The 21,253-nt window shown below is 46.3% G+C and overlaps 1 protein-coding gene across 2 annotated transcripts in view; it reads left to right on the top strand.

Moving 5' to 3' along the window:
- LGI1 (leucine rich glioma inactivated 1) overlaps window positions 1–12,507 on the top strand; it is an 84,424-nt gene extending 71,917 nt beyond the window's left edge. For both annotated transcript variants that reach the window (XM_075533779.1, XM_075533780.1), the window contains exons 5-8: window positions 4,090–4,161; window positions 7,525–7,694; window positions 7,984–8,148; window positions 11,356–12,507. In XM_075533779.1, the coding sequence (XP_075389894.1) occupies window positions 4,090–4,161; window positions 7,525–7,694; window positions 7,984–8,148; window positions 11,356–12,191 (1,243 nt within the window). In that variant the 3' untranslated portion in view covers window positions 12,192–12,507. The remainder of the gene's footprint in view (window positions 1–4,089; window positions 4,162–7,524; window positions 7,695–7,983; window positions 8,149–11,355) is intronic.
- Window positions 12,508–21,253: the final 8,746 nt, after the last annotated feature.

The following is a 21,253-nucleotide window of genomic DNA, read 5'->3' on the forward strand; positions in this document are numbered from 1 at the left end:
GTCTTGGTACCGTTCTGCCCTGCTTGCTTGGTTCATTCAGTCATTCATAAGCATCTCTTGAGGGCTCGCTCTATGTCAAGAGACACTGAGGATACTGTGGAAAGCAACACGCCCTACTAGTCCTTACAGCAGAATCATCCAAGAAAGGAAACCGACATCAATGAAGCTTTTTCTCAGGCCTTTCCTCACTCTTGTCCCCATCCTTTTCCCAACCAGCTCCACGTCATCCCAATCGGAGATTCCAGCAGCCTCTCTACTCCCAGCAAAACCTGTTCGCAAATTCTTGACCTCCTAACTCTACGGCTGAAGGCACTGCCTCTCCTCCTGTCACCTGCTGTTAATTAGAGACACAGCCAGAGCCTCTCATAGGGAAGTAGAAGAAGGTGGGATTTAAGAGTTGGAATAGAGTTAGAGTTCATTTGGATCAGGTGGTCACTCACTTGATAGCAAAGGAAACAACCAAAGCTCAGGCCCAGATGTCCCATTCGCTGCCCAGGCCATGTCCACTACACTCTGTTGCTGAATTCGGGAAGCTCTCAAGCAAGTCTTGAGTGAGGGTATGTGAGATAAGTGGCAATACCAAGGATTGGATCTGGCATGCCTTAGTCTTCCAAGTGGCATCTTTGCTACAAAATGGTGTTTTTTTGTTTGTGTGTTCGGGTTTTTCTTTTTGCACCTAATTTGTCCAATGCATTCTGGCATTTGATTTCTTAACTGCTGTTTCCATGGCATTGATTAGAGAGTCAACTAAAATGAAATCCTTAACAACTTTAATTGCTTCCCCATTTATTGTGATCTTGCTTGTTGGCTCCGTCGTGAGAATTTTTGTTTTCTTTGTGCTGAGGTTTAATTCATAGTGAACGTTGTATCTTTGTCAATAGTAAGTGCCTCAAGTCTTCTTTGCTTTCAGTAAGCAAGGTTGTGTCATCTGCATATCATAGGTTATTAATGAGCCTTCTCAAATCCTGATCCTGTGTTCTTCATATAGTCCAGCTTTGGGGATTATTTGCTCAACTGAAGAAGTCTTGTGAAAGGATACAGCTTTGTGCACATGTTTTCTGAGTGTAAACCACTGCTTCCCTTTGTTCTGTTCCAATGATTGCCTCTTGGCTTATCTACAGGTTGCTTTTAAATGAATGTTCTGGTATACCTATTCTTCAAATTCGTTATCCATAATTTGCTATGACCCATACAATCAATCAAATGCCTTTGTCTAGTCAATACATGAGAAGTAGACATGCATCTCCACCACTTGTCCTCAAGAAATTCAAACCAGGCTCAAAGAGAATGTAGAGGGTGGGACTATCATTACTGACACCAAATGAATCTAGAACGAAAGCAGAGAATACCAGAAAGATGTTTGCTTGCATTTTATTGACTATGCAAGGTCATTCAACAAACTGTGCGCATCGCTGAGAAGAGTGGGAATTCCAGAACACTTCATAGTGCTGGTGTAGAACCTGTACATGGACACGAAGCGGTCATCCTGACACGAGAATTCTTAGTGGTTTTAAATCAAGAGAAGTGTGTGTCAGGGTTGTGTCCTTTCAGCATACTTACTCAATCTACGCTGAGAAAATCATCAGAGAAGCGGGATCATACGGAGACGTGCCCGGCATCACGCTTAGAGAAAGACGCATTAATAACTAGTGAGATGCAGATGGCACAGCCTGGCTAGATCAAAGCCAGGGGAACTTGAAGCATCTGCTAATGAAGATCAAGGACTGTAACCTACCGTATAGACGGCGATCAATGTAGAGAAGGTCAAACTCCTCACACGGGAAGAAAACATTGAAGTTGTGAAAGATTGCATCTTGCTTGAATCCACAATCAATGCTCATGGAAGCAGCAGGCAGGTAATGAAACAATGGATTCACTGGGGAAATGTGCTGCTCATGACCACTTCAAAGTGTGGAACGGTTACAGTGCCTCTTGGTGGATTAAGGTGCATCTGACCCAAGCCGTGGTATTTTCAGTCGCCTCATATACATGTGAAAGATGGACAATAGTATAGAAGACCAAAAAAGAATTGATGTATTTGATTTATGGTACTGCGGAAGAATATTGATAGTACCATGGACTGCCAACAAAACCAAACAAATCTGTCTTGGATGAAGTACAGCATAGTGTTCCTTAGTAGGAAGGAGGGTGCGACTTTGCTGCCTGTACTCTGACGTGTTATGTCAGAAGAGACAGCGAGCGCCTGGAGGAAGACATCAGGCTTGGTAAAGTAGGAGGCAAAGAGAAAGTTTGTAGACACATTGTACTGGCACAGTGGCTACAGTGTAACCACAATTGTGAGGATGGTGCCGGGCCAGGCAGTGTTTTCATCTGTCAGACACAGGGTCTCTATGAGTCAGCTTCAACTCGACAGTCCCCAACAACAACAGCAACATCGATCTGGTATTCTGTGTTCCACCGAGATCCAGCTGACTTCAGCAACGATAACCCTCAATCCGCATCCTCTTCCGCATCCAGCTTAACCTTTTGACCATTTCATTGGCAATGTACTGCTATAACTTTTTGAATGATCATTCGCTAATTTTTACTTGCATGTTACATTAATGATATATATTGTTTGATAATTTCCGCATTATATTGGATCACCTTTCTTTGGAATTGGTTCAAATATGGACCTCTTCCAGTGGATTAACTAGATAGCTGCCTTCAAAAAAATTCTTTTAACCTTTTCTTGTGAATTAGGTGAGGATTTACAGATTAGATCATTCAACAATGTACCAAACCTTCCAATGTCCTTCTTTTTCCCTCCTTTTCTTCAGAGCTGTGTTTTATATAGTATAGCACAAGTGACAGGCACAGTCCCAAATGATCTCATATTCTTTCTAACAATCTAATAAGATAGGCCTTATTACTGCCCACTAAGAAAAGACACATAACCAGTCACATGGCCAGTAAGTCATGGGACCAGGCTTAAAACCCAACTCAAAATGATTCCAAAGCCTCACTTTTCTGTCACAACTGGAATGCCATTGGGACTGGAAGATTCTCATCCCAGTTGCATCCTAGCCTCTCAGGGGTCATTGACTACAGTTTTCCAGTCTAGTCATAACTTCCAAACCCAGAAAACCAAGAAAGGAAAATGTAAACCAGGTCTTAGACATCCTGAACATGTACTTGGAAATTTTCATATTTAATTCAAGGAGGTGAAAAGAGAAGACTTTTGAGGGTCTTATAGGGAATTTTGGTTTTGTCTTTTATTCATATTATAAGATCACCCACACAGGAAATTACACAACAGGTATATGACTGCACGTTCCAACAGAAGGCTGCTAGCCCCTCGTGCCTCCCCCTTTTGCTACTGTTTCTGTGACGCGCACACATTTCATCTTCCCTGATACTAACAGGATGGCTTTGAACTTGTTAACCTTGATTAGAATCTTTTCAGTGATTTGGGGAAGAACCAATAGAAAAAGAAAGAGGAGGAAAAAAAACAATAGAGCAAGAAGTGGAGGAAGAGGAAAGATGTTTAAAGAGGATGAAAATAGATGGGGATTTTGAGAGAGCTGTTTTCTGAGGTGGAATGAATTCAAAGGAAAATGGCAGAGAAAGGCGGGGGCATGTATTTTAGAAAGAATTAAAGAGATGCTGGTAAAGGACTAGGTGAGGCAGGTCTGGAAGCTCTAGAGCTGTTGGCACTAGCAGCTGAAGAGCTTTGCTGCCCTCCGAAGCCAGTGGGGAAGAGAGGAGGAGGAGGAGGTGTGGCCTTAGTGAGGAGGCGTTGGGGATGGATGCTTTCAGCGGTCTAGACTGGATGTCTGAGCGTGGGGATCTCATCTTCTATTCTAAACAAGATCAATGCTCAGGCTTTTTTTTTTTTTTGCTGTTGTTCTTAATGTACAATGATACATAAATACCGAGTGAATATTGAAGTAAACAGACCGGGAATTGAATACGATAACAATAATATCTCCGAAGGAAAAGAAAATTAGCTTAGCGTAGAAAAGAAAGGATAAAAATATGTGAAAAGGAAAGGATAAAAGGGGTTTGCGGCAACTTTGACCTGAAATGCATTTATTTCCTTTATGGCTGTCATTTACATCCTGTGTGTTTTTGTTTTTTCCTCACCAGGAGCCTGGCAAACAACAATCTCCAGACACTCCCAAAAGATCTTTTCAAAGGCCTGGATTCCTTAACAAATGTGTAAGAGGAGTTCCAAAGTCACCGGTTCATTACTTAATGGGCTGTCACGTTCAAGGGGACCTGGTCTTGATTAGGAGAATTTTTAGCGAGGTTTCTGGTAATTGGATGGACTTTGGGGGCTCCCGTGGTCCTCATCATTGGGAAGTGGGACTGTAGAGCCTGGGGGGCCTTCCTTGACAAAAGGTGTGTTTGTACTGGAGGAGGTGATGAGTGGGCAAAAGGGAGGCCTGAACAGACATGGCAAGATCCTTTTGCCTTTTTCCAATGAGGCTCAGGAAGTGGGGCCACAGATGAAAAACAAAAAGGAGTCTGGGAAAGTGGCTTAGTAAAGATGAAAGGTTATGCCCCTGGTTGGTCAGTCGACGACAGAGAGATGGAGCAGGAAGTGGGGGAAGGGAAGAAAGTTTGCCCCCCTTTTTTTCTTCTCATTAGAATGAACAACTTCTTAATCCCCAGGAATTTGGCTTAAGCCCCCGGGAAGGGAATGAATTTCATTATTTTTGACCCTTTTTTTTTTTTCAAACAAAAGAGCTTTCAAACTTTTGACTTTTAAGCCCCAGAATGAAAGACCTTTGGCAGGAATGCATTGGTTTTGCTGTGAGCAGAGCAAGTAGGGTAGGCTCAAAGCAAGTTCTCCTCACTGAGGACTCCCCAGAGAACCAGCAGGGCGTTCAGTGTCAGGAGGCAAAATACAGGCACAAACGCAAGGATGTACAAAAGTAGAAGATTTGTAACGATCCTGATGCTGTGCTAGAGAACAGCACGCAGAACAACTTTTCTAACAGCAACCAAAAAAAGAAAGAAAATCTGAGCCACGTAATTTCTTCCAAACTCAGCATTTAGTTTAATATCGCTAAGCTAATGAAAAACTTTCTTTGTTCCTTGCAGTAAGTAGCTCCCGTCTCCTGCCCCCACCCCTGTCACCCCCAAGTCCTAAATGATGGTGTATTTCTAAGAGAATGCCAGGCTCAGGACACTTTCAAGAGAGTAGTTGTGCTGGTTCCCAATAGCCCAGAAAGGCGGGCACTCATTCTTCTGGGTCACAGTATTCTTGGGAGATGAGGTCAGTCCTGGGAATGTTCTGGAAGTTAGATGATACTTCATGGCTGACTTGGGGAGGCAGCCTCTTGGGGGCCCTCAGGCCCATCCCTGCATTAGCCTGTACTCTATGGCGAGGAGGGAAAGAAATGGAAATTGGCTGGATCTCCCCCGGGAATCCCATAATGGGCTGGGCCTCTTAGACCTATTTTGACATACCCATATCAAAAATTATCTTAAGTATAAACACCAAGCCAACTTGCCTTTTAGTGGACTTGGGTCCTGTTTTGTTTTATTCAATGTATGGCTCATAATATTTTTTAATTGGGCATTTAAAAAAATCACTTCAAAATTATTTACATGTGAAGTAAAGAGCAGACAATATAAAATAAAAAAGAGTAGACAATATCTATCACAGGAGTTCTATGTGACCAAGGAAGAGTTTAAGAAGGCAAGCGAGAATTCCTGAGCATCAAGCCATGCAACTAAACAGGGAAGTGGGCAGATTGGGGTCACCTATGGAAATTAATACTATCCATGCTGCATAGTTTATCGTAGGCATGAGATATTGTACTTTGGGGTTAACTCTGCTGCGTCAACTCATTTCCCATGAAATTGAATTTGTAGCCCACGAAAGGGGATCAGGAGTCATCATGCCTGTGAGGAAGAAGAAACAAAACTAGCTGACTCAATTTAATTAAAATTGACAGTGTGGTGGGTTAAGCATTGGGTTTCATGCCACGAGGTCTGTGGTTCAAACCTACCATTCACTCCTCAGGAGAAAGGGCTGTCTGTACCCATAAATATTTACAGTCTCAGAAGCTCTCAGGAGCAGTTCGACTCATCGACTATAGCTCTATGCGTCGGACTTGACTTGAGGGCAGTGAGTCTGGTTGGGGTTTCTCCTCTAGACCTGTTCTGCTACAGTGACCACTATACTCACACGGTCACTGCGTCCTTGAGATGTGGCCAGTGCAATGGACCAACGGAATGTTACAGTTTATTTAATTTTTCTAACTTAAATTTAAACACTGATTCTCAGTTTGATTATTGGAAAACGTTTATGTTTGAAACAAATTGGGTGTGTGGATCTGTTTTTCAACAAAAAAATCTAATGACATCTCATTGAAGATCAAGTCTTTCTGACCAGATTTTAGCTTCCAAATTGAGAGACACTGCCACACATTGGATTTCAAAGACAGTAATTTTCAAAAGGATGTACAATACCTGAATTCTTCCATCTATTCCATGTTGAAATGATACTATTTTGTGTTAAGTGGGTTCAATAAGGCATGCTATTAAAATTCATTTCACCTGTTTCTTCTTACTTTTAAAATGTGGATATTGACAGTTTTCAGTTATATTTGGGCCTAACACTGGGTGTCCACTGGACAGTGCAGATCCAGACTGAGCTGCCTTTGGGTCAAAAAGGGAGGGAGACAGTGAGCTTCACTGGCAAGGGAGCTCCCTGGGATACACTGGAGTAATCATGCAACCATCTCAGACCTATGTATGTACCGTAGCTATGCAATAGAAGAGCTATGGATAGACACAGAGGCACACCTATCCTCGTTGCAGCATTGTTCATAATAGCAAAAAAAATGGTAACAGCCTAAATGTTCTTCAACAAATTAATAGATAAGCAAAATGTGATACATAAACACATTCAACGGAATACTACACAACCATAAAGAGCAGCAATGAGTCCAAGAAATGTATTAGCACATGAAGGGATCTGACGGAAATTGTTGTACGTGGCAGCTGAGTGAGGCCGGGCTGAGAGAACCTGTCTCACTCCACGGGCGATAATGACCAAGATCAGTTCCAGGGCTGACCCCAGAAGGTGCCAGACATACCTCCACTCTCCAACCAAATTCTGGCCTCGGTTGTTTCCCTCACAGCTCTCTCGATTTCTCCTCTGGGCCACATGGAACCCACAGATCACACCTCCACATAAGTGGATTTTTAAGGACCAGAGGACAACTCGGACACAGGACCACGAAGCCTGTAGGCAGTCATCCTTCTTCAGCGCAGGACAGCTAAATGTACCCATGACATTGAACAACTAGTGTGGAGTTTGGGAACCAAGTTAGCTGTGTAAACTTTCACCCCAAGCATGCAAAAATATTATTTTTAAAAGGTTAAACTCGGATAAATCTCTAGCCCCAAGGTGCATGGTCAAGGACTTTCAAGACCGATTTGTAGGACAAGATGTTAACTCTCAGGCTAAGGAAGGTCATGGTGCACACGTCCCTGTTAGAAGAGAATTCATGCTCGTGTGAGAAGGGCCTCATACAACAAAAGCAGTAGAAGTCTGTCTTTCAGGGACCTGCGGGGAAATGCGTTCAGCTGTGACTGCAAACTGAAGTGGCTGGTGGAATGGCTAGGCCACACCAACGCGACGGTGGAAGACATCTACTGTGAAGCCCCCCCAGAGTACAAGAAGCGCAAAATCAGCAGTCTCTCCGCCAAGGATTTTGACTGCATCATTACAGGTAAGGTGTTCCAACCGGTCCACTTCATTCACCGAAAATTGAGGTTACATGTTTGCATGGATGCATGAAGTGGTTGTTTGATTGTTTGTTTGACCTCTTCAAAATTAACTGGGCGGTTAATTTTTTTTAATATTTGCACCGTTAAAATGCCGTGTGTCTAAGAGCAAAGTAGAATTGTCATTTGGATTTGTTTCTTTACATTCAATGTGTTTCTTGTGACTATTTGAAATCTAGCCAAGGAAAGGGGCCTTCGTTCAGTTACTCATCACCAGTTCCTTTAATTTTGCAGAATTTGCGAAGTCTCAAGACCTGCCTTATCAGTCACTGTCCATAGATACGTTTTCTTATTTGAACGATGAGTATGTAGTCATTGCTCAGCCTTTTACAGGAAAATGCATTTTCCTTGAATGGGACCATGTAGAAAAGACCTTCCGGAATTATGACAACATCACAGGTATGAGAAGCCTGGTCATATTTTGAACACAAAGGCTTGGGCCAAGAACAGGAAGAGGAGGGGTATGAGGGAACGGTTTGGTCAGATTGAGAATGGTTTGAATCCCAACTATACCATGGACGTACTATGTGGCCTGAGGCAGATTTCGAATCCTTAATTTGGTGATTTGTAAAATAGGAATACTACCTACCTCACAGGGTTGCTACAATACAATCATATCTTCAAAGAAATTAGCATAGGACCTAGCATAGTAAATACTCAGTAAAAAGTGGATGATTTTTTCCTCAGGATTGGACCAGGAGTCATAGATTGTAATCAAAGTTCAATCACACACCAGATAGGCAAGCCGCTTATTCTCACTAAGCCCCTCTTTCCTTAACTGTAAAACAAGGAGCTAATTACAAACCAACGAGGCTCAGGTTTTGTCGCACCAATATTGCTTACTTCTGGAATCTCTTCACGTGCCCTGGTGGCCAAACTAAAAAGTGTTTCAATCACTCTGAACCCCTGTGGGCCCTGCACAGCTCCTTTGGAATTTGTTGTTGTTAACTGCCATTGAATTGGGCCCCGACTATGGCACCCTCCTGTGTTCCAGAGCAGAACTGCTGCATAGCATTTTGGGGGTTTTGCGGGGTGCTGTAGTCTTTATGGAAGCAGATCTCCAGGCCCTTGGGTTAAACGCCGTCCATCACAGAATGACTGCACGTGTCACCCAGACAAGAGGCTCAGAGCCCTAGAGTGAGGGAAACTGTTTCCAGGATGCTTCACGTTGACTTTGGTCATAGGACCCACCCAAGTGTTTTCCATCAGCACTTATTCTTAAGCGATAGCTGAAGTTTCTTTCCTCCCTTAAAAGTATATATATTTTGATATATGTATTATATATGTGTGTATATATGCATAATATATATGTTAACTGAGTCATATAATAAAACATGGTGCTTACTCTGAAATATTTACATCTTTCCTGCCTTACCTGCATTTGCACCTGCTCCTAAAAACATTCAAACCATCACATAAAAAACAGGGCTGGGAATCTTTATTCTGCCAAGGGCCACTGGATATTTATAACGTAACTCGTGGGCCCAACAGTCCATTAGCTCACCCCTCGGGCGATGGCTGGACCGGCTTTTCTTTGTAGACGTGGGATCTTGGCTGGTATTGATGATGTCTCGGGCCTTACCTGGCCCACGGCGAGATGTTCCACGCCCTGACTCAAAGGTCACCCTGTAGACAAAGCTCCAAGGGTCATAATTAAATTTGTTCGTGATCCTCAGCTCCATTGCGCAGAGAACCAAGACAGTTTGCATCTCCTTCCTTTAACCTGAGGTTGCCCAGGTGAACGTATGCTCTCAGAGTCCACCTTCTTTCTCGAGGGAAAAGCCGTTACTTCTCTCGCTCCCGTGGCCCCTCCCCTCTTCCAGCGCCGCGCAGCACGGTGCCTGCAGTCTCAACTGGTTTCCTCCCGCCTGCGGCACCCAGGTCACCCACCGCTTTGCTTGAGCCCCTGTAATGAAATGAGTCCTAGTTTATGGACTTCGAGAGGCCTCCGGGGAGCTCAGTGTCTAGGTTGACAGAGACATGGCACATATGCCGTCCGTCACTGTGCATCCCCAAGCGAGACCCAAGCTCCTTCTCCACGCATGTCTCCAGGTAGCCGCTCCCGTCCATACATGTGCTGCACTCTATTGGTCGTCCCTGATTGAGCCCCAACCTCTCCTTGTAAAGAAGAGGAAATGGAGTCTCGGAGCAGTTCCGTGATGCTCCCAAGGTCACACGCTCAGTTTAGTCCTGAAAGGGGTTACAAATAAAAAACCATTTTGCTGATGTGTGGAGCCAGCGAGTAGAGTTGATGTGAAGCGTATTGCCTCAGAGCTCCTAGAACCACAGCCAGGCAGGGCCTGGCACTGAGCATTGACCCGCCTCTCTTCGGATTTCCGGAACCAGGCCCCCTCTAGGAAAGCCAAAACCAAACTCCCTGCCATGGCGTCAAGCCTGACTCCTAGCGACCCCCTAGGACAGGACGGAACTGCCCTGTGAGTTTCCAAGACCGTACCTCTTTAAGGGACGGGAGGACCCCATCTTTCTCCCGCAGAAGGACTGGTGGTTTCAAACTGCCAACCTTGAGGATCACAGCCCAACGCATAACCAGTAGGCCACCATGCCAAAAGGGCTCCTCTCTTCTTCTCTCTCTCTCTCTCTCTCTCTCTCCCTCCCTCCCTCCCTCCCTCCCTCCCTCCCTCCCTCTCTCTCTCTCTCTCTCTCTCTCTCTCTCTCTCTCTCTCTCTCTCTCTCTCTCTCTCATTAAAATCTAGTGATACTTGCCAAACTCTTACCAACATGATATTAAAGTACACTCTGGACCCATCAGTCTAAGTGTTTCCCAAAATACCTTCTGGGGACTGAAGTGCCTGGCGGTGGCCCACTTTAGCTTTCCTCAAGGATTCTTCCCCCGCTCTTCTCGCCTCCCATTAGCAGCCTAAAGCGTCACAAAAGCCACACGTGGCAGCTCCCTTCCCTCCCGAGAGGAAAGCCAGGTGGTTCTAGAGTGGCAGGCAGGTCATACTTAGAGGAAGGCACTTCTGGGAAGAGCGGCGTGCTGCCCGGACCGCAGCTCCTGCCTTCCGAGGCTGATTCCAGGTGGCTATGAGACACTAGCCCACGTTGGAAACCTTGACTACTACCCTCAACCCTGCCTGTGCCGAAAGCCCGAGACACTAGACTCGAGTAGGCCTGGGGTTTGAATCTCAGCTCGGCCCTTTTCCTAACAGGCTCGAGCCTCTCCGAGCTTCCGTTTGCCCCGACTGCAGAAGGGAGAGTAATAAATGCGTAACTCCTAGTATGTTTGGGGAGATTTCATGAGCTGATTTAGCAAAGCGCTTAGTAGGTGCCCCGTGAATGAGAGTGTGCCGTGGAATTACTGCAGTGAACTGACGAGGCATCTGCAGGCCTGGGAGGAGGAAACCCACACCTTAGGCACAGGGAGGGGAGGGCGCATTAGTTGGTACAATGCCCCCCCCCACCCCCGGAGGCACAGAGGCACAGAACTTCAGCACCTTGGAGACCAACCTGACCTCGCCAACCCAGGGCAGCTCTTAGTCCAGGCTGACGTGGGGGGAGTTGGAGGGTAGCATCTCAGCCTGTGTGTGTGTACATGCTCCAGAGGGGATGGCCAGATGATTAATCTCTCGTTTGTCTTTCCCCCAGGCACGTCCACTGTGGTGTGCAAGCCTATAGTCATTGAAACACAGCTCTATGTCATTGTGGCCCAACTGTTTGGTGGCTCTCACATCTATAAACGAGACCGTTTTGCAAATAAATTCATAAAAATTCAGGATATTGAGATTCTCAAAATCCGAAAGCCCAATGACATCGAAACATTCAAGATCGAGAACAACTGGTACTTTGTCGTTGCTGACAGCTCAAAAGCAGGGTTCACTACCATCTACAAATGGAACGGAAACGGCTTCTACTCCCACCAGTCCCTACATGCCTGGTATCGGGACACTGACGTGGAATACCTAGAGATAGCCAGAACGCCTCACACGCTCACAACGCCCCATTTGATCCTCTCGAGTAGCTCCCAGCGCCCCGTCATTTATCAGTGGGACAAAGCAACGCAATTGTTCACGAACCAGACTGACATTCCTAACATGGAGGATGTGTACGCGGTAAAGCACTTCTCGGTGAAAGGTGACGTGTACATTTGCTTGACGAGATTCATAGGCGATTCCAAAGTCATGAAATGGGGAGGGGCCTCCTTTCATGATATTCAGAGGATGCCGTCACGAGGGTCCATGGTGTTCCAGCCTCTTCAGATAAACAGTTATCAATACGCAATCCTCGGCAGCGATTACTCGTTGACTCAAGTATATAACTGGGACGCAGATAAAGCCAAGTTTGTGAAATTCCAGGAACTGAATGTCCAGGCACCGAGATCCTTCACGCATGTGTCAATTAATAAGCGTCACTTCCTTTTTGCTTCCAGTTTTAAGGGGAATACACAGATTTACAAACATGTCATAGTTGACTTAAGCGCATGACGCACCAAATTCGGTGGCTGCCATCAGAAACGTTCCACCGTACGTGACCAGATGAGCTCAATGCATGATGACTCTTCTCAGCACACTTGCAAAGGAATGCCTTTCAAACGCCCAGACTGCTAGGCCCAAGCACTACCAGTATCTCCATCCGTAACTGTCTCGTCCAGTGGTGTGGGAAGTTAACTTTTATATGACAAAATTGAATTGTGTAACTGTTCTTTGCAGTGAAGATGTGTAAATAAGCGTTTCTTGGTATCGGTTACTCTGAAAGAAATATTAATATGTACTTTTCCATTTGTTTATTCACGTGTTCAGAAACAACTGCCAAATAAAATGTTTACATTTTCTTTCATGCCCCAAAGGTAATTAATGATAGAGGATGCTTTTATTGACGGTATGTCGGGAATATAGTTTCACACAATAGGGTTACATCTGGCTCGAGAAGTTAGGCTGTGAATAATGAGTGGAAGCAAGTCAGTGCTCTTAAGGAATGGTCGGGTTTATCTGCGTAGCTGGAGCCGCTGGCCGTGAACGTTCACCAGTGCTTCCAAACGGCAGGACATGTATGAGCCCTGGAGGCGAAGTGAAATGAAGCAAGGGCAAAGGCTAGCGCCTTTTTCAAGAAGAGTCATTTGAAATAAAGCACAGTGAGAGCCATCTTTTTCTCTCCTGTCAGCCCTCACTCAGGCAATTTATAGGAGGCGATAAATCAAGATTTAGAGTTTCTAAAACGTTCCTTGGGGACTGTTTACACATCTGACACTAGAATCACCTGACAGTGGAGAGGGATTGAAAATTTTGGGCACTTCTCTCAGATGTACGTGATATGAGGGTCTCTTAATCTGAGGAAGGGCGATTCCATGCCAGTCTGGGGAGTGAATGAGCCTTGGATGGCTGGTGTTTGGTCATCTAACATCCGGCTCCTCGATCACATGTCGAGGGTATGTTTCTAGATCACATGTCGAGGGTATGTTCCTAGATCACATGTTGAGGGTATGTTTCTAGATCACATGTCGAGGGTATGTTCCTAGATCACATGTCGAGGGTATGTTCCTAGATCACATGCTGAGGGTATGTTTCTAGATCACATGTCGAGGATATGTCTCATACAATAGAGGTGGATCTGGATCAAGAATTGAGACACTTCGCTGCTTTATGCCTACGACACAGTAGGCTCCCAAAAAATGCTTTTAAAGAAGCAAGTGCATCCTGTTCCAATACCATTGTAAGCTTTATTAGGTACTTTGACCTAATCCGTTCGTCTTTACTGAGTACCTGTTATGAAGACAGTCTTGTTCCTGGGAGAAGGGAGGAGTTGAGCAAGGGTAGGACAGGACATAGTCCTTGGCTGCTGAAGTCTTACAAAGTTAATTAGTAAATTAGAAAACAAAACCCTATGAATGCCATGTGTCATATGAATATTCCGGAATATAAATATGGGAATATTTTTTAATGACTTCCTAGAAGAAGTGCCTATTACTTAAGTTTCCGAGAAGATGTTCTTTCACGTGTCAGAAGAGATATCCGTGGCACAAACTGACTACTCTGTGTACTGCCTTCTCAGAGGAAATCCGAGCCACTTCCTGTGTCTCTTCCCAGACTCCTCTGCCTTATGACTGGGGTGCCGGTGGGCAGAGGACAACCCTCTTGCCCAGCACAAACTGGCAGACTTGAGGCACACAAAGTGCCTACGATGGTTACATAGTGTCTTGGGGCAACCTTCTTCATGAGAGTTATTTATGTTCCTGAGGTCTACCCAAGAAGTAGATTCCTTTATGAAGCAGGACATATGTCAACTTTGACATAAGGTTCTAGATGACAAGAACTCTTAACTCATTGTCCATCCTGCAGAAGAAGAAGGAATATTGTTTTCTTGTCTTTCATTTCTTCTTTTCTAGTAAGCATCACCACATGCTGCTGGAGAAGGACCGTCGGTGCTTTGGACAGACTGTGGGTCCAGTTGTGCTAATGGACTGACTGTCTACCTGCAGGCAAGTCCCTTGAGTTCGGTAGGCTTCGGTTTTATCTGTCAAAGAGGGTCAGTAACATCTACTACAAGGGCAAGAAGGGAAGGATTTCATGAGATAGTGTATGTGTGTTGGATTGTGTTTCCCAAATCAGGTCACAACAGTATCTCCCTCCTCCTAGCTCCTCCATGAAACTCTCGGCCCCCTCCCATCAAGAGGTGGCGTCTAATTCCCTCATTCTTCCATCTGGCTAAGTATGTGACTTCCTTGTAGCAACAAAACATGGCAGAAGTGATTGAATGGGTCATAAGAAAGGTAATGGCGTCTCCGTCTTGTACACTGGAACCCTCACTTTGGATCCCTGGGTAACCACCCACGAAGCAGGGCCCCATTCTAGGAGGAATACCAGGAGCTTTGGTCGACGGCTCCCACGCAGGTCCCAGCCTATGGCCCAGCACCAACCACCAGACATGCGATTGGAGAAGCTTCAGTTAACTCCAGCTCACAATTGTCAAGACTGCCAGACATCAGGTCTTCCCATCTGAGGCTCCAGATATTGAGGCACAGAGCCAAGCCATCTCATAGGTGCCCTGTCCAAATTCCTGCCCCACAGAAGCCAAGAGCACAATAAAATGGTTGGTCGAGACTCTAAGTCTTGGGGTTCTGTCACAGCAACACTATTTGAATAGCATGCAAAAAGGCTTCCCACAGAATTGATTTGACTTAGCACTCACCAGCAATAGCTCTTATGACTAATAAGCTCCACACCCAGCACGTTGCACACCTTTGGACCATGCTCTCGCTTATTATCTTATGTAATTCACTGTCATTTCCTTTTTAAAGGATGTGTACCCCCACCTTTTTAAAAAATAGAGTATCAGTGTTCCTATTCTGGGCAGATCAGGAGACAGAGATTCAAGTCTGACCTGCTGGTTTTCATAGAATCATTCACTAGGTTAGTAAATGGATTCTCTAATGTACCTGAAAACCTGAGACCCAGAGATGTGAAGTGAGATGGGGCAGCTAGGACTACACCCCCGCCCCTCACCTATCTGACGGATCAGATCATTATGGAAAAACGGTGGTAATCAAGAGTCAGAGGTTGGGCCCTGTCTTCAGGGCTGCTATTCCCCCGACTCCTGTCGCTCACCGCCTGACTCACCAGGCCTGCCCTATCACCGTGAAGTCTGCAAGGGTTTGTGGATGGGGAATGGTGGTGATAGTGGCCGTCGGGTGTTGTCTACCACCTGCCCTATCCTGGCACCCCTGTGAGAAGGGACTCCACTTGCCCACCTCTGGCCCGACCCTGCAGCTCCTGTGCTCCTCCCTTTCCACCTTCCCTGCTGCCTCTCTGGCAACTCTGTGCCCACCCCCCACTGACAGCCTCATGTCATGTAATCCTACTGTAGTCCAGACACAACCTCGGGGGCCCGAACCGTCATCAGTCGGCCACTGTCCTTTCCTGTGGTTCTGGTCCTCGTAGCTGGGTGGCCTGTGGAGGGTGGCCCTGCCCAGCGGCTGCAGCCCTGTGTGGGTCTGCAAAGTGAGAAGAGAATGAAATTAAAGATCTGAAAGAAAAGAGGTGAGAAACTACATTATCTGGGGGAGAGAGGCATCACTTGAGAATTTTCCAGAGGAGTTCTAAATGGGCACTGTCAGGTAACAAAGGAGAAGGAAGTGTATAATCCACGCCACCTGACTCGTAATCCTAGTTCTCAGGGCTGCCTTTCAAAACTCATTCTCTGATACGAATTTGGGGGTGTCGGTGGGGCATGAGGTGAGGAGTGAAGAGACCAACTGAGAAAATCAATTCAAGAAAAATTGAAGAGCCAGGCAGGGCGTAGGATTCACTTTTTCAGGGACTGACCAGCCGTTTCTACGAATTACTCTCTCTCCCCCATAGCCTTCATCTATCCCATAGTTTACAGGTCTGCCCCTCTTTGTGGCCACAGGTGATTGCACTTGGGGCAACACCACCTGCTCAAGCTAGAAGCTGACTGAACTCAGCCCGGATCACTCCAGTTCTTTTCAGGATAGTTGGAAGCAAGGCAGCAAAGCTGGGTCATTCGCCCATAGGCATCCGACTTGTCCAGTGGGTGGCTTAACGGGGTTCCCCAAGAGGAGAGCTGGGCAAAGGACCGATGAAAGTGCTCTGAGAACAGACCTGGAACGGGGTCAGAGCAGCAGTCCCCGGGAGGACGCTGTGCAAGCAGGCAGCTCGGGAGCATGACTTGTACCACAGGGACGCCCCTGCTAGGAACCCTTCGATAGCCTGCCCGAGCACCATAATGTATATGCTTGGCTGCTTGGTTCGTCTTCCTAATTCAATGTCCAACTTTCACGTGCATTGGAGGTGATGGGGCACATGGCTTCTGGCAGGCACATGTCAGTCCTCAAAGGAACACTCCTGCTTTTGCACACTTTCCAGGGGCCTCGTGGGGCAGATTTACTCAAAGCCATGGGCCACTTGCTCTCTTGACTGCTGCTTGCTGGAGAGAAGGCGTGTCCTTGCTCCCACGAGAGAGGGATGCTTGCCGACTGCTTCTGTGGGACGTTGCTGCTTCCATGAGAGAGGGAAAGTAAAAGCAGGGAGAGGGGCATGCTGGCTTTCCACAGCACAGCCTTTGAGATGTCCAGGTGTGATCCATTCATTAAGGCGTCTTCTTGGTGTCAAGGAGCCCCGGTGATGCTGTAGGCTAAGTCTTGGGCTGCTAACCACAAGGTCGGTTGGTGGTTGAAACGCTCCAAGGAAGAAAGATGTGTCCGTCTGCCCCGTAAAGATTTATAGTCTTAGAAACCTTATGCAGGGTTGTGATGAGTCAGGATGGCAATGGGTTGGGTTTTTGGTATCTGAAGCCCTGGCGGTACAGTAGCATGTTAGCCTAACTGAAAGTTTAGTGTTCCAAATGCACCCGCATCTCAGGGAAAAAAGATACGCCAGTGTGCCTCCCATGGGTACACCACTTTGGAAACCATCTGCATATTTCTACTCTCTCCATTAGGTACATCTGAGTTGGAGTCAGCCCAACTGGCATGGGCTTGGTCGGGTTCTCTTGGTGTCAATGTGAGTGAAGGAGGCAGGGGGCGAGACTGGGCAGAGGGAGAAGCTGGGCTGGGGACTGCAGCTCCAGCAAAAGCCTCCAACAATCCAATAGGGCACTCTAGCACTGGAAGAACCCTTCTGAGTTGATCCAAATTGGACCAAGTGAATCCAGTAACTCGGTCACTGTTAGGCACTGCACGCAGGCTGTCCTGGGGAGGAAGCTCGCTTTGGGGGATGCCGTTTCTTTAGCCGAGACAATGCTCCGAAGAGGACTGATAGTTGGGACTCCACTTCTGGCAGCTCTGCCAGCAGTTGGGAAAAGAGATCCCTTATTCCTGAATGAGGGTTTGGGAATGCAGCGCAATCTTTGGAAAGTATAGCACAGGTGCACCACAGGGGAATGATGGGGGAGGCGGTCGGGGCAAGAAGAATGGAAGACAGGAAAGGAAAGTGTTCCTATGGCTCCTGATGACTGCCGATTTCTTGCTCCATCTCTCATTATATCCAATAGCGTTCCTTGCTAAACAGGAGAGTGGTGGTGTTCATATTCTCTCTCTCTCTCTCTCTCTCGTTCAGACTGGGTCATTTCTATTGACCTGGAATCCAGTCACTTTCCTCTGTGACCCATGTTCTGCAATGGAGCCCATCCAAATTACTCGTGGAGGGAGTCTTGTGGTAGAAAATAGCCCTGTATGTTTCTGCCTGGGTCTCGTGTCAATAAAAGCGAGACATTATGAATGATAAAATGGAGCAATCCTACCATGCTGTTTCGGTCAGTCAAGTTACTTTAAACATGCTAGGTGCTTTTAATTTTTTAAAATATATTTGGTTTGTTTTTTTTTTGGAAGAATACAGAACCAAGCTCACCATGGAGTAACTATCTTCTTGGGTCCATTTCTTCATTTATAAAATGAGGTGAGGCTCCTACTCATTCTCAACTTGAAGTGTCTACACAAGAAAACCATCCTCTCGGCCAGCCCCAATCCCAACAACGTAGACACCTGTCCCTCCCCACAGAAAAATTTATTTCAGAGGACAGCACTTAATCTGCAGCTCCCAGAGAGGAACATGTCTAATCGGAGCACATGGGAGCAGATAAAGGGGGAGAAGGAGAAAGTGGAGTACATCCTGGTCCACAAGGTCTTGAGGACAATGTTCCCACTCAGAGCAGCCACTCCACAGAGAGGACCACATGGCCTGCCCCACTATGAGACACAATGTCCTCCACTGACCCATAGCGGGACAACACTGGAGAACTAGGTGACAAAGGGTATTTATAGAGGTCTAAACACTGGCATGTACATATGTAAATATACTTATATAGGAGGGTGGGGAAATAGATCTCCTTGCATATATTTATAGGTTTAGTATTAAGACAGCAGATGGACATTGGGCCTCCACTCAAGTACTTACTCAATGTAAGAACACGTTGGTCTATTAAATTGGCATTCCATGGTGCATACCTTCCTGACACAATTGCTGAAGAAAAATGTGGGTCTTAAAGGCTTGAAGATAAACAAGCGGCCATCTAGCCGAGAAGCATCAAAACCCACGTGGAAGAAGCACACTGCCTGTTTGACCACGAAGTGTAGAAGGGACCAGTCATCAGACATCAAAGAACAAAAAATCTTATCAGTGGGTGCCCACCTTCCTGATACGATCACTGAAGACAAATGTGTGCATAAGCAAATGTGGTAAAGAAAGCTGATGGTGCCCAGCTATCAAAAGATATTGTGTTTGGTGCCTTAAAGGCTTGAAGATAAACAAGCAGCCATCTAGCTCAGAAACAACAAAGCCCATATGGAAGAAACACACCAGCCTGTGCAATCACGAGCTATCAAAGGGATCAGGTATCAGGCATCAAAGAACAAAAATCATATCATTGTAAATGAGGGTGAGTGCAGAATGGAGACGCAAAGCCCATCGGTAGGCAACTAGACACCCCCTTACTGAAGGGTTGTGGGGAGGAGATGAGCCAGTCAGGATGCAGGGTAGCAACGATGAAACATATAAATTTCTTCTATTTCTTAAATACTTCGCCCCCTACTATCATGATCCCAATTCTGCCTTACAAATCCAGATGGACTGGAGGATGTACACTGGTACAGATTGGAACTGGAAACACAGGGAATCCAAGACAGATGACCCCTTCAGGACCAGTGGTGAGAGTGATGATTCCTGGAGGGTAGAGAGAAGGTGGGGTAGAAAAGGGGTACCGATGACAAGAATCTGCGTATGGCCTCCTCCCTGGGGGATTGACAGCAGAGAAAAGGGCAGGGAGAGACGTCAGTGTAACATATGACAAAATAATAATAATTTATGAATTATTAAGGGTTCATGAAGGAGGGGGGGAGTGGGGAGGGAGGGGGAAAACAAGGAGCTGATATTAACGGCTCAAGTAGAAGGCAAATGTTTTGAGAATGATGATGGCAACAAATGTACATATGTGCTTGACACAATGTATGTATGTATGGATTGTGATAAGAATTGTACGAGCCCCCAATAAAATGATTTTAAAGAAAATAAATGGAAATAAAAACTCCAGGGTCCCGTTCTTTGAAGATTCAGGTTTCGTGGGTCTGACATGGGACCCCAGAAAGCTCTATGTACAATTAGCCTTCTAGGTGAGTCTAGGGTATGCACACTTTGGGGCCTCGCTAGTAACAGAAGTCAGTGTTTGACATTCACTTTGTTCGGATTGGCCGGTGATCTTTTTTTCAGCTAACGACAAGGTACCTATCGAGCCAAATGGAGAAAATTCCTGGGCCACTAAGGAGCCTCTAAGATTTGAATCTGCAAAATCAACCTCAAGGTGACTAGAGACATGAGAGAGGGCAGCTGACACTGCGCTTGCCAGATGGAGATTGACCTGAAATGGAACCCCACTCAGGAAGGGGAGGGAAGGGAAAGCGATCAGGGAACGCATGGCCTCTCCTCCCAGGGATGACAGGTGGCCACAAAACCAGAGTTGGCAGCCCGACCTCACTTCAGAAAACATCAGAGTGAAAGAGAGGACATCAGTGTAAATACTTTGAAACGGAACATTGCACTGCAGTTGTGGTCCAGTTTCCTGAGATCCTGTCTGCCGACCGAGTGAATGACCTCCCCAAACCACGACCCAGCCACAGCCAGTGTCGTAGCCGCCAGGAAAGGAGCCAAGCCCAGCAGGGGCGCAGCCCGGGGTTCGTGGGCAAGAGGCTACAACAGGAGCTGGTGACCCTCATGATGTCTGGCGACAAAGGAATCTCTGCCTCCCCGGAATCAGACCTTTTCAAGTGGGTAGGGACCATCCACGGAGCAGCTGGTGCAGTCTGTGAAGACCTGAGGTATAAGCTCTCCCTGGAGTTCCCCAGTGGGTACCCTGGCAACGCACCCACAGTGAGGTTCCTCACCCCCTGCTACCACCCCAACGTGGACACTCAGGGTAGCATCTGCCTGGACGTCCTGAAGGACAAGTGGTCTGACCTGTGTGATGTCAGGACGATTCTCCTCTCCATCCAGAGCCTGCTGGGAGAGCCCAACATCGACAGCCCTTTGAACACACACGCTGTGGAACTCTAGGAAAACCCCACAGCTTCTAAGAAATACCTGCAGGAAACCCACTCAAAGCAAGTCTCCAGCCAAGAGCCTGACCTTCCCTGTCCTTGTGTTCTCTTCTCCTCCGTAGATGTCTGTCCTCCCTCCCCCCGCCCCCTTGATGTCTGTGTAGAACTCTTCTCTTATATTAAGCTGTGGGGTCATTTCTGTTGTGTTTGTTTTTTACATTGAGTCTCCATTTGCACCCTTGTGATGATTAAATAAATAACATTTGGGATTGGAAAAAAAACCAGAATATTGGAGAGATGAGAATTTTTTTAATGTACAATAGAAAATGTAACAATGAACTATCATGAATAAGAGACAAGGATGGGTTATTACGTATAGTTTGCCAAATTTCACCAAAGAAGATCTACTTTTGGTCAAGAGATTGCTGATGCATGGAGGCCGTGCTTTCTCCGTCAGTCCCCATCCTTCTCTAAGTGGGATGTTCCCAGTCGGGACCACACTTCCTA

This window comes from Tenrec ecaudatus, chromosome 16 (genome assembly GCF_050624435.1).
Source record: "Tenrec ecaudatus isolate mTenEca1 chromosome 16, mTenEca1.hap1, whole genome shotgun sequence".
Classification (NCBI taxonomy): domain Eukaryota; kingdom Metazoa; phylum Chordata; class Mammalia; order Afrosoricida; family Tenrecidae; genus Tenrec; species Tenrec ecaudatus.